At 35.7% G+C, this 12,949-nt stretch overlaps 1 protein-coding gene across 4 annotated transcripts in view; it reads left to right on the top strand.

Annotated features, from left to right (window-relative positions):
- The window catches only part of LOC118733586 (mucin-5AC), a 63,921-nt gene that overhangs the window by 44,960 nt on the left and 6,012 nt on the right, over nt 1-12,949 (top strand). Inside the window, exons 4-5 of one of the 4 annotated variants that reach the window (XR_004992273.1) lie at nt 6,271-8,434; nt 11,698-11,784. The exons of 2 other annotated variants lie outside the window; for them this stretch is intronic. Coding sequence is in view for 1 of the 2 variants with exons in the window: in XM_036463033.1 (XP_036318926.1) it covers nt 6,271-7,575 (1,305 nt within the window). In the remaining variant the exon portion in view is untranslated. Of the gene's footprint in view, nt 1-6,270; nt 9,109-11,697; nt 11,785-12,949 lie in introns of those variants that run through there. One more of the 4 variants, XM_036463033.1, reaches the window with a different exon arrangement.

Genomic DNA, 12,949 nt, shown 5'->3' with positions numbered 1-12,949 from the left:
ACTGCAAAGCTACCAAAATACTTACCTTTAATGAAAAGGGGCAAACATATTTGATAGATCTGTTCCAACCAAGGCGAATCCATATAAGGTGGAAGCGGTAGTACAAAAACAAGAACTTACATGTATTTGGTTTCTGTTTTTGGTAAGCAAATGTTAAATTTAAGCTATTCTTTGCCCACGATAGAAGAGGGGAAGAAAATTCCAACACTCTCACCTTCTCACTCACTAATAAAAAGTTTTGTCATATGTGTACTTAGATTTCATACTAATAATTTACACTGGGCTAGAAAAGTCTAGAATTGCATAAAGACTTCTATGGTAAGCTCTGGACAAAGCTCGTTGAACAGACTCATTATGCGACAGTTCTAAAATCAAGCCAAGGAAAGCTACCCAGCAGATTATTTCAGGCGCTAAAAGTCCTCCTGAGGGTCGGAAGGCATTCCAATATGCCAACATGCGTTTCAATTCGCTATCGAGTGGCATAAATTGAAGACCTTCTGCTTTCGGTACCCATAGACGGACTACCAGAATGTTTAAATTCTGCGTCTTTAATTCAAAGAAATTATGATTTTTCAAGCTATTTGTTTATATAAAATATGTTTTATTGCAACTAAAAATAATAATAATCCCAACGGTTTTTACCCTCCATTCCCGCCCATCCGCACGAGGGGATGAAATATGATTACTCTCCGCAAGTCATTAATTATCGTAACCTTACCATACTAATGTACTATGCATTCCACCAAGGACAACCTCAAGGATTACATACCATAAAATAACTTTTGTGTTGGTTCTGTAAACAACCCAGCGCGCCCACTGTATCGCTCTGAAAGGATAAATCCTAATTATTCTGGCTTGCAGTACATCATCCACATCGCAGCCCTCTGCATTAAAGTCTTCAAAGTAGGATGCAAGGTTTTTCATAATGTTCTTTCAGGAAGTTTTTTGTATCATTACACCGTGCGACAAAACCAAAAAAATTTTCGAAACACACGAAGCAATCAATATACTCACGAAACTGTGTGCCAAGTATAGTAAAACTGCGTTTTTAGCTTTTCTCTCTGACGTTAGTATTTTTTTAAAGGACTTTTTAGTTTCAAAGATATGATTGATTCCAAATATTATTTAAAAAATTCAGTGCAATGTAGAATAAAAATATGTTCACCAAATGAAAGAGAAAATTCTGTTGATTAAAAAATAATAAAAATGTTTGAGTCAGAAGGACGAATAGGTATTGAAAGTACCCTTTTAATCAATTTTATTTTTTTAAGCTAATAAAGTTAGAAGGACGAAATTCGAGGATGTGGTCGAATGTATATTAGTATTTAACATTTAATTTTTTAAAAAGTTATTATTGCAAAATTTTAAGGATATTCAAGGATTATATTTTAAGAGAACATTTTCTATGCCTCTTCGTCCTTGTGCACCAAAAAATTTAATCGGCTTTAAGTCTATTAGATTTTCTCTTTAGTTTTATACCCATACTCTTGTTCTACATTGCACTGAAATTTTTTAATAATAATCATATTTTTTAAATTTTAAAGTCCTTTAAAAAAAAAACCTGACGTCAGGGAAAAAACTAAAAACATGGTTTCGCGAATATGTTTAATGTTTTGTGTGTAAAATTTACTGTCGCACGGTGTTATATACATATGTATGTACAGTGGAGGTTAAAAGTGGATGAATGGTGTTTGGTATTTAATATTTACAATGTTTTTCAAGCTATAACTTTCACAATTTAAAAAAACTCCACAATTTTTTTCTAAATTTCGACTTTTTAACCATATTTTTTTTAATTTTTTGGGTATGCAGTTAACAGGATTATAAAATTTTAGTAAAATTACCGCAAGTTTTGAGACTTTTAATAATTTTTTTTTTTAGTTGACGGCGTTTTGAACTTTTTCCCATATAAACATGAATTTTTTGTGGAAGAATATGCGCAAAACCTTTGCGAAGAAAAAATCAGCGCCAGTTTTCCTAAATTTCGCATTTTATATGAAAAAAACGAAAAAGCCGTCAGCAAAAAATAAATAAAAAAGTTCAGCGCCAGTTTTCCTAATTTCGCTTTTTATATGAAAAAAGCCGTCAGCAAAAAAAAATTATTAAAAATCAATGCGATTTTTTTAGCCACTCAAAACTTGCACTAATTTTACGAAAAATTTAATAATCCTGTTAACTGCATACCCAAAAAATTAGTTAAATAAAATCTGGTTAAAATTTGTGGAATTTTGCTAAATTCTGTATTAAATTTGAAAGTGTGATTTACTAATATGGCTTTTGTTTTGTTTTGTTGTGTTTGCTTCAAAAACATTGCAAATATTAAAAACGATACACCATTCATCCATTAATGGACGCCACTGTAATTGCTTGATTTCTTTTCTTCGAAATTTGTGAGTATCAACACTTGTACTTTCATAAATCTGAAACTAGTATTTTTCCCAGAAATATAAAGCTTTTTAATTAAAGCATTTTAAATACCAAATATTAAATACCCCTCTTCTGAACTGCTTTTACTTACTTTTCAAAAACTTTTTTGAAATTAAACCATTTCTCCAACTTATGCTGGTAATTTATGCACTAATTCAGACCATTGACGAAGAAATAAATCGTTTTGTCAATCGCATACTACAAGAAATCGGTCCTATATTGCTGGGTACAGCACTCAATCCAAAGTTGACAAGTGGACGCCGCACTAACGATACCCAAACGTTGGATGTTGCTCGTAACGATGAAGAGGACATCGTTAGCAAAGAAAATGCCAACAATAACGACTATGTTGGCAATAACGATAGAAGTTTCTCCGAAGAGGATAATCTAAATGCAAGTGGAATTGACGAAAGTGCTTTTCATGCTGAAGACGACGAGGATGATATACCGGACACAATATTCGTGCCAGATATAGAATTCGGACGCAAGAAAAAGCGCGAAGAAATTGAAAAGGAAAATTCAAAAGAAAAGGATGATGATGATGAAGAGAAAATTTAAGACACAATTTTAAGTGCTTAAAAAAAGAACAATACACCAAAAAAAAAAAACACCAGAAGGAAAATTAACATAGAGTATTACTCCATATATTAATTTAGTTATAAAAGACACAAACATACAAACCAACACGTGCAACACGAATGAATGCATACAAAGCAATCCGATTGGCTCGCAAAATAATTGGCTTTAAACAAACAAAGTTTTATTGGCCTGCTTGACTCTGTTGTTAAATATTTTAAGTTTTATTTGAAATGTACAATTTACGCGCAACTGTTATGCTTTTGAAAGTTTTTGCTTATTGCGTATTCTGAAGCCCTGTTTTTTTATGCCCTTTTGTAGTTGTTGGTCTGTGTTAAAGCGCAAAGACTTATTCTTTTAGAAAAATCACGTTTTTTTTAACTTCTTTTAATTTTTCGTTGTTCTTGTAATCTTGTAACCTTTTATTTAGTTTTCAAACCAAATTGTTTATTATTTGGATTTTCGTTGCATGCAGTAGATGAATTTTCCAGTGCTGCTAAGTATGTAGTTTATAAAAGTTAAATTTGCACTGAAAACTTTTACGAGTATTTGCAATATTTTTTATTATTTTTTTTTTTAGAAGTTATGATAATTATGCAACTTATACCGAAATAACGAGATTCCGACGCAGGTAACTCGTAAAAAAATATTACGAAAAACAGTTTTCTCCATAACCGCTAACCTCCTGAACACCCTAGTTATCGACGGTGCTTTGGCAAAACCTCTTATCTCAAAAATCAAAACTACATTGTATCTCGTAAAATGAATTCAAAATAGGACTTAAATATTACGATTTATTATATATTATTCTTAATTAACTACAAAGTACTTAATTTTTAATATTCAGATAAAAAAGTTATTAAAAATGATTTCTTGTTAATAATAGAGAGTTTTTTGTTAGAGAGTGTTGTTTGAGAGACGAGGTTTTGCCAAAGTATCGTCGTTATGTGCTTACAGTTACCAATTCTTGTGCTGAGATAAATATATTTAGCTGTCTGTTTTCTGCTGCAGAATACCTTGATCGTAAGAACCTGGACTAAATGTCAACCCATCAAAAACAATAACGATTCTCTTTACAGAGCAAACTACAATCCCTTTATTTCAACTTCTAATACTAATCGGCGTAGTACTTTCGCTCTGAAATGAAGTGAGATCATTTCTTTTATGATGTATTTTGGAACGAATTCCCGTCATCGGCTGTCAAGTTTGGTTTAGAGACAAACCGGTTTGTGCTAACAAATTACACTAAAGATGAAGTGAACTATTTGGAAGTCGTTTTTGACAGAAAATTAACCTGGCAACGCAACGTTGGAGAGCGGACAAGAAAGTCCATTACCATCATTTACGCCTGCAATAGTGCTATAGGCAAAATATATGCTCTGGAACCGTATCTTATCTTACGGCGTCATAGTTTAGTGAACATCTCTGAATAAATCGCTCACTTACTCTAAATTTACCAAGGTTCACGCCCACCTTTTCGAAAACCTTCAAGCACGCTACTGTTATATAAGACTAAATGCATTGTTAAAATGGAAAAACACTGGATTCGGTCACACCGACATTTCTAGATCCCCAAATTACACGCCTCTCGATATTGAGAACAAAAGTTATCCACACGTATTGTTTCTAGTTATTATTGGGAAGTCAATTCGGTATTGGCTGTCAGACTACTGCAATATTTACCAATCAGAGCTTGCTGCTATAAAGGGAGCTGCACTTTGGCTTATCGTCTTTTGTCCCAATCTGTCTTGAGTAACCATCTGCTCCGATAGCCAGGCAGTTTTAAGGTTAGTGGAATGCTGTGAAATTTCGCCAAAAATGGCTAGAGAATACAGATAAATTGTCAACAAGTTTGCTAGTAAGTTCACCACCCTCATGGAGACGAGCTTCCGAGTAAGGGCACAACCCTCTCTAACGTCAACTGCACTCGCGTTTGGGGCATACCGCTATCTAAGTACCTGCAAATGTTATCGCAAGAACCCGGGTGCAGGACAACCCCATATCGACAAGAAAAGGTCCGTCTCACTCAATTGTCTAGAACGCCCTCTACATAGGCAAACGTCCAGAATTATAACCGGTCACTGTTTGACGGGAAGGCATGCTACATATATATTTAGTAGAATGAGCCTGCTCACCGAAAATTTTTGACGCAGCTGTCGTGACGAGGAGGAAATTGAAATCGTGCTGTCTCTGCCACTGCCCTGCCCTAACGAGTGCTAGAATGAGCTCATTTCACCATCACTTTTTCGGCTGTCTGGCCAACCTAAGGTTGTACTTCTATGTGAGCGGACGGAAACGAATACGAGCTCTCAAATGGTACCTCAACGGGCTCACAGAGCTTAAGCGTACCTCCCCTATGCTGGATTCAGGTAGCCACTTCAACTTAATCTTTTTTCTGGTAATTTTAACCCGTTAAATCTCCTTGTTGTGGACATTTTTTACCCTCTTCCACAAAATATACAAAAAGGCGCATCTACAAAAAATGTTCGCAAAAATATTTCCCGTCTTATTTTGCGTAGAACAAATCGTATGTCTAAAATGTAAGGATTGCATAGTTTTCTGTGCCGATTTACCAAAAGAATTTGCAAAAACACGTTTTTTTTTGGGTCGCCTCTACCAGAATCTGTCGTCGGAACCTTGTTGTTTTTTAATGTACAGTGTAACATTTAGGGGTATTTCATATCAAACTCTTTTCTCGTTATAAACGATATTATTAAAAAAAATTATAATTGCAATCAGATCTTTTTTATGCTTTTTTATATGTTAGGTTGACTTATTATCATAAAGCAATTGGTTACACGATATTTTTCAGCAGTTTTTTATATTAAAAAATTCGACATTTTTGTAGCAATAATTTGCTGCTTATTAAGTACAAAAACTTTTTCCCCACCACAGTCCGCTCTTTTAAGGATAACTCAGACGGGCAGAGTTTTGTCTTTATCTAAATACTTTTGTTACAAATATTTGTTCGAAATATTTTTTTCTTCATCCGCACTAAAATATATCACATTAATTTGCATTGGACCAAAAAAGTCTAAATTAATTAAAAATCGTAACCCAATTGGCTTCTCAAACTAAGCTGCTGCGCTCATTCATATGCATCGATCCAAAAGCTTCCAAAAGGATTCTAATAAAAAGACCATTCAAAACTGCGAATTTTCTTCATCTACCGAAATTAAAAAAAAAAACGAAAAATTGTTTCAAAACTTTTTCTATTTTATTGCTGTTTCTGACTTGGTGCACTCTTCCACCCCTTTCCCATTATAGCAAATCGACGACATAGTTAATCGCATTATAGGCCAGGTAATACGTGTTGCCGGTCCCAGTCTGCTACCGGCGCTGCTCGGCAACAATCGACCCACCACCGAGCGTTCAGACTTCGATGCTGATTTCGACGACGATGATGACTCAAGTAACGATGTTAATTCTCAGGAGAAAAATAGTGTTTTCAGCAAAAGTGATGCTGCTACATCGGCGCCCAGCGACAGCAGTGATACTGGTGGCACGCGTGTAAGCATCGTCTTGCCAACATTCGCGCCAGCGAATGAATCATCTTCGGATGCAGCAAATAAAGTGAGTTTCGCGCAAGGCGCTGAAGAAGCAACAACTAGTGTTGCAACGTCAACATCAACATCAACATCAACAACAGCAGCAACAGCGACAACGACAACGACAACTAGCACAATATCGACGCCTGTCATCACAAGCACAACGGTGACAACAATCAGTCCTCAGCCAATAACTCCATTGACAATTGCCACTACCAGTCGGCCCATTGAAATATTCACCACTCCAAATCCAACTACCGTCGCGGCTAGTCCACCACAAACTACTACCAACGTTCCCACGCCTGCACCAACAACCCTTTCACCAGTCACATTGCCCACCACTACCATTAATTCCATATTAGTTATACCTAGAAATAAAGGTAAAAGTTCGAGTAGCACTAATGCCAATAGGGGCAACACAAATATACCTAATTTAGCCACAACACCGCCCACAATTGAAGCTGACACAGAAAGTTCCTACACCACCACTACCACCACATCCACACCCTCAACACCCTCGACTATCCCAATTACCACCACTGCCACATCAATACAATATCCCACCAAACCAACCACAACAAAAGAAATTGTTGCCGGCGATACACTACCAACACCAACAATACCAGCCACCTATTTGGGCACATTTGATGGCGCAGTAGACGGCAAGCCAAATATTATACGAGTACGAAATCCATTCACACTACCAACTCCAACTCCAACTCCACCTCCACAATCCTTACCACCAACACCAACACAACAACAACCACTAGAAACTCAAACCACCACCACCACGTTGCCGTTTGCTGTTGATGTTGATCGATCACAGCTTGTTGCTTTAGTCGACAATATAAATCGTTTATTGAATTCACCAAATCTTCTTATTACTAATAGAAATAATGCAAATACAACACCAGCAACAACAACAAATACAATTACAACAACGCCTTCAATAGCAGTTTCAACACAATCGACGGAGTTAAATACAACTATAAAAATTACAAAACTCCTACCTGTGGCTAATTAATTGGGAAAAAATTGTCAAAAAAAAAAAATTATGTACATATAGAAACAGTAAATAAATAGCAACAATTATTAAGTACTACAAGCATTACAACCGAAACAGCAACAAGCGATAACAACTATTTAGTACAATGCCAGCAAAAACAAAAAACAAAAAAAATAAAGCGAACTGGAAATTTCCATTAAGTAATCGGCTAAGAGCATTTATGTATGTAGTAACAACAATAACTTTTCATTCACACAAAAACAGCAACAGCAGCAACAACGAGTATATAAAAAGCCACCAAGTAATCAGCAGCAAAACGTACAATATGTAGAAACATATGTATTTATGTATACCAACATTCGAATGCATTAGCTTGTACGATCAGACCGCAATTCACCACGTTCGCCATTTACTACAACTCACAAAATATCGTTTTAAAATAATACATATGTATGTATGTACTTATACAAGTATGTATTACCTTATCTACATATAAATACGTTCGTTGTGCGTGGTTTTTCACATATTCACCACATCTGCAACAAAGCACCAACAACAGCAACTCATTTTGTGCATTAATGAGTACTTAATTTGGTCGTTTTTCACTATGTTGCTATTGTCGCATCTCATGGTGTATTTCCGTTTCCATTGTTATCGCAGACGTTCGTTATCTACATTGTGTTTACCGAGTAATCACTTAATTCACTCCTTTGTACTATGTCGATTTTAACAATTTTCATCTGTTGTTTATTATTGTTGGTTATTGAACTCAGTCTCTCCACTCCCCGAGGCCCCTGTGCTCACTCTCATCGTAGTGTTTTTGTGAATCTTTCTAAATATTTATTTTTTGTGCGCATATTCAGAGTACTGTCATCTGGTAATTAATTCATCCCATTGAAAACTAATTTGTGTGAACCATATCTACATAATATGTATATATAAAAATTATTAACCATGTGCTGCAAAACTTTTAAAACCACTGCAAATAATAAAGTTATGTGTATGCGAGAATAAAAACATTTTACTTTTAGCTTGACCGTTTGAAATCAGAGCGAATAATAGCGCTGTCAGAATTGGTACGTCACTCAGGATTAAACTGACACTTCAGGAGTATGTAAATAATGTATGCAATGACGTATGTAAATAAGGGCGACAGCTGATTTTCGTTAACATACGCAACAACTTCATTGTGGCGTCTCTCTATGTTCCATATGCCACTCCCTTCACATACTTCCGGCATTGACGTTAAGTACCCATTCTGATGGTGCTATAACTCGTACAACATATTTTATATATATAAAAAAAGCATCCTATTGTGTAATCTTTTTATGTATACCCTAGAACTAAAAAAGCACGTAAGACTCGAAACTTTAATTAAAATGGCAAAATTTTAATAAAACTCATTTTCGAGTCTAAGATTTCGTTTTCGTATACAAAAAAATGGGTTTCTGACATTAAAATGTTTCTGACTTTTGTAATTCGTAGGATAAATACATTAGAGGTAGGATTTTTTTCGGTATTAAAGGATTAGGTATGGTCAAAAATTTTGCATTTTTAAATAATTTTCTGTTCGCAAATGTTTAATATTTTGTTTTAGCTTATAAACAAATTTTTGGTGCCAACCCTTTTAAATAATATTAAGCTGAACTTCTCCTTCGGTTTGTGGTCTGCGGCTTGAAGTTATAACACAACCGGTATATTAATTTTGTTCAGAAGCTTTTTTATGAGAGAATTAGACACGTCGATTTTCCATTGGCTGCCGAAGGGCGACCGCTTTAGTAAAAGCCTCTTCCTTTGGACTTTTCCTGAGCCAGGGATCATATCTGGGTGCTTCATGGCCGGTTACTCAATGCCTGGTTATCACTAACTGGTTATCGGCTCCCTGTTATATTTTTTGAGTCGATCACGTCGATAACAATGTATTATCTGGAGTTAGTGTGAACCAAGCATTGAGTAACTGGCCCTCAGAGTTGTAGTAAGCATATTTGAACACAAAGCTATGGAGACTGGTTACCCATATAACATTTTACTGGTTCGTCTCGATCCTGATGGAAGCTTCTGTTCTTAGAAATTAAACAAACATACGAACCCTAAAAAAAAATATATACCCGATTTCCATGTCTCAATAAACTCTAAAGTTTTAAGGAAAACTAATTTAAGGTTTTGCAGTCGAAGGTACCTTCACCTGGAGTAGTAAATTAAACTGTAGTTTGTGACTCATACACCAGTGACGAGACATGCGCCTTGTTTAGCTTTAAAAGGTTCTTAAACTGCTTCCGACCTATCCGTGACCAAAAAGACTACATCACCTTGCCTTCCAAGGGTTTTTTTCAGACCTAACTGAGCTGACCGAACGCCCATCTTTCCAGCAGCTTATCAAATGCGAGCAAAGGAGCCACCTCCAGAGTGCCCTGCCAGTTCATCGGCCCTGTAGTTAATTTTGGCGTGGAACTCATGCTATCCAAGTATTCTGATGCGATTGAGAAGGCTGAAGGCAATTGCCGAAAGTTTAGTTTTCAATCGTACCATTAAAGACCCAATGGCCTTAATTTCCCCTCGGCTTACCGAATATACACGTGTATATATGCGCATATCCTTGACTGGTATTCTATTCTTAAGCATCCAATCCACTGCTCCATTCAACTTAAATAAATTAACTGGGCCCTGATTACAAAGATTTCAGTCCGTTCAAACTGCCTTTCAAGGAATACGAAAGGTAAAGAATCCAGGGAACTCAGCAACGGTCGGATAAGGCCGATATGATTCCAACGTTAGGACCGCTCTTTGCACGCTCTCCAGCGGCTTAACCCACACGAAGACATCAAAGAGCCAATTAACCACCTTCGGTGAGAGACCCCACGCTCTAAACAATGTAGGATTATTGTAGCCTTATTTAGAATTGTTTGCCTATGGTCAAGACCAGATATCTGTCAGAGAGCATATGTGGAATGTCGTCCAATAAAGGAGCTGAAACTTCAGACTACTAGTTTTTTGGTCTTTAATTTATTTAAAATAAGAATAAAAATTATTTCTGGCCGAAAAAATTATGGAAAATTACTCAGATAATTATGATAGGGAATATATGTATGAATCGAATTGTAGCGATTAGATTATGATTTTTATATTAAAAAAGGTAACTGAGATGGTTTAAAATAAATCAGCAAACAAAAATCGCTGCATAATTTTTAGTATCACTTACGTTAAAGTTTGTTAGAACCTCGCGTCAGCTGTAGCCCAGCGGTTAGAGATGCATACTACCATACGTTAGGACCTAAGAGCGATCCCTGGTCTGATCTCCGAGTATATTTCTGCCATGAAAAAAAAAACATTTCATAAAACGATTGGCCATTCGGAGACGTGGTTAAATTATAGGCCCCTCCATTTGCGTTATAAGATCAATACGCACACCATAAATTGGAGTAGAAGCTCAGCCAAACGCCTCTGAGCGTCAAATATTTATATACTTATTATATTCAAACATCGATATCGTCTACAAATTTCCAAAAATACATTTTATGCAGCACTAGTTATTTAGTTTAATAAAATACCGTAACTAACTAATAACTGACCAAACTTAGAAAAATATCAGCTACCTAAAACATCAGTGCTCCAGTAGAATTATCACTCATAAATCATATTCTCGCCCTATAATTAAATTAAAAGGCATGAGAGTTAATCGAGTCTGTTACTCTTCATTTTGGTAGAAAAAAAGTGTTTTAATGAAAACTAAAAAAAATAATAGCAAGTACATAAATTGCACAAAATTCCCAGCGACTTAGTCTTAAGCAATACTTTTATACATATTTATGTAGTATGTTTAGAATTTTGTTTTTACATGTATTTAGTCGCGACCTTGTCTTATTTAAGAATGGTCTTATTGGTTTATTTGTGTTCTCGTGACTATTAGATAATCTGTCACAACGTTTGTCCCCCACTTTCTTCCGCACTGCCTGCATACATATATTTTGCACTTACTGTATTCCAACTAAGTTCCACCGCATATTTATATCTTCCTTAAACATACCACCACAACAAAAAAAATACATACGTTTCTTACTTCAAAAGTGTTTCAAAAACGAACAAATCGTACCTACATAAATTTGCATACGTAATTCAATTCTGACTGTGATGTTGTTGTAGCAAATCGATGATCAAGTGAATCGTATAATTTCGAAATTATTGCGCACTTTGGGGCCCACTCTGCTGCGTACCGCCGTACAAGGCAATACTGCCAATCGCGCTCGCACCTCTTTCGATGCTGATTTCGATGACGATGATGACAGTAGCAGCAGTAGCAGTAGCAGCAGCAGCAGCAGCAGTAGCAGTAGTAGTAGCAGCAGCAGTGGCTCGACTAGTTTTACCTCCAACAACGGCAGCGGTACACGCGTTTCCATTGAGTTGCCAACATTCGAACCAGACAATGACGAAGAGAATGAAATTGGCAGCGTTACCAGTTCCAGCAGCCAGGAAACAGCGACTCTACGCTACAAATGTGAGTGCGAGAGGATACTCGTTTTAAGTAGTTCATATATAATTGAGTAATTTCAAAATGCGTTGCGCGAAGCAAGTGAGCGCTCGCTTTGTATGAGCATTGAGTGCGTGATATGTCAAATTGACAGTTAAAATATAACGTCAAATTGACAGTTGTAAACTTAAATGCTGAACAAAGCTAATTTTTTTTATTAATTTGCTTAATTGGATTTTTCGCTAAGAAATTCTTTTTAAATTTATTATTATTTTTTAATTGGTAACAGAATCCTCAAAAAATTTGTTAAAATTGAAAGTTAACGAATAATTGGCAACAAATTGGCAACACAAAAAATTAGAATACTGGAAATTTTATGAACCATTTATGCGCTTAAGGAAATAACAACCACAAAAATAAGTCAACAACAAATACTATGGAAAAAGTAGTAACATCATGGAACACCACTTAACAACAACGCAGACGGTCGATGCTACAACAAATGCAACAACATCAGTCTAACACTAAAAAAAAACAAAAACATACCAACTAAACAAATGTACTTTTGTGTGAAAAATAAAATTTACTTACTCTTACTCTAATAAACTATTACTTTTCTGTTTCATTTTGTCTTTAATTTTCACTTGCATGTGATACTCACCATTCACTTTTATCATTTAACAACCAAGCAAACCCAGTTGTTTTTTCTGGCAGCCACCAATTTCTCTACATTTTGAAATTGTACGCTGCAATAATTTCATTAGTCATTACTGCAAGTGCATTTATGTATGTCGTTTATCATTTGAAATGTCATTCGTGTAAAATGCAACACTGACAACTTTCTCTTTCCTTTCTCACTCACACACACACACATGCTCTAATGCTTCGCTCCATACGCCTTTCGCTCGCTCGCCCTCTCTCTCTCTC

This window comes from Rhagoletis pomonella, unplaced genomic scaffold, assembly GCF_013731165.1.
Source record: "Rhagoletis pomonella isolate Grant_MI unplaced genomic scaffold, Rhpom_1.0 Rhpom_scaffold_00002, whole genome shotgun sequence".
NCBI lineage: Eukaryota > Metazoa > Arthropoda > Insecta > Diptera > Tephritidae > Rhagoletis > Rhagoletis pomonella.
Note: the sequence above shows the minus strand (reverse complement) of the source record. Positions and strands in the feature narration are given on the sequence as shown.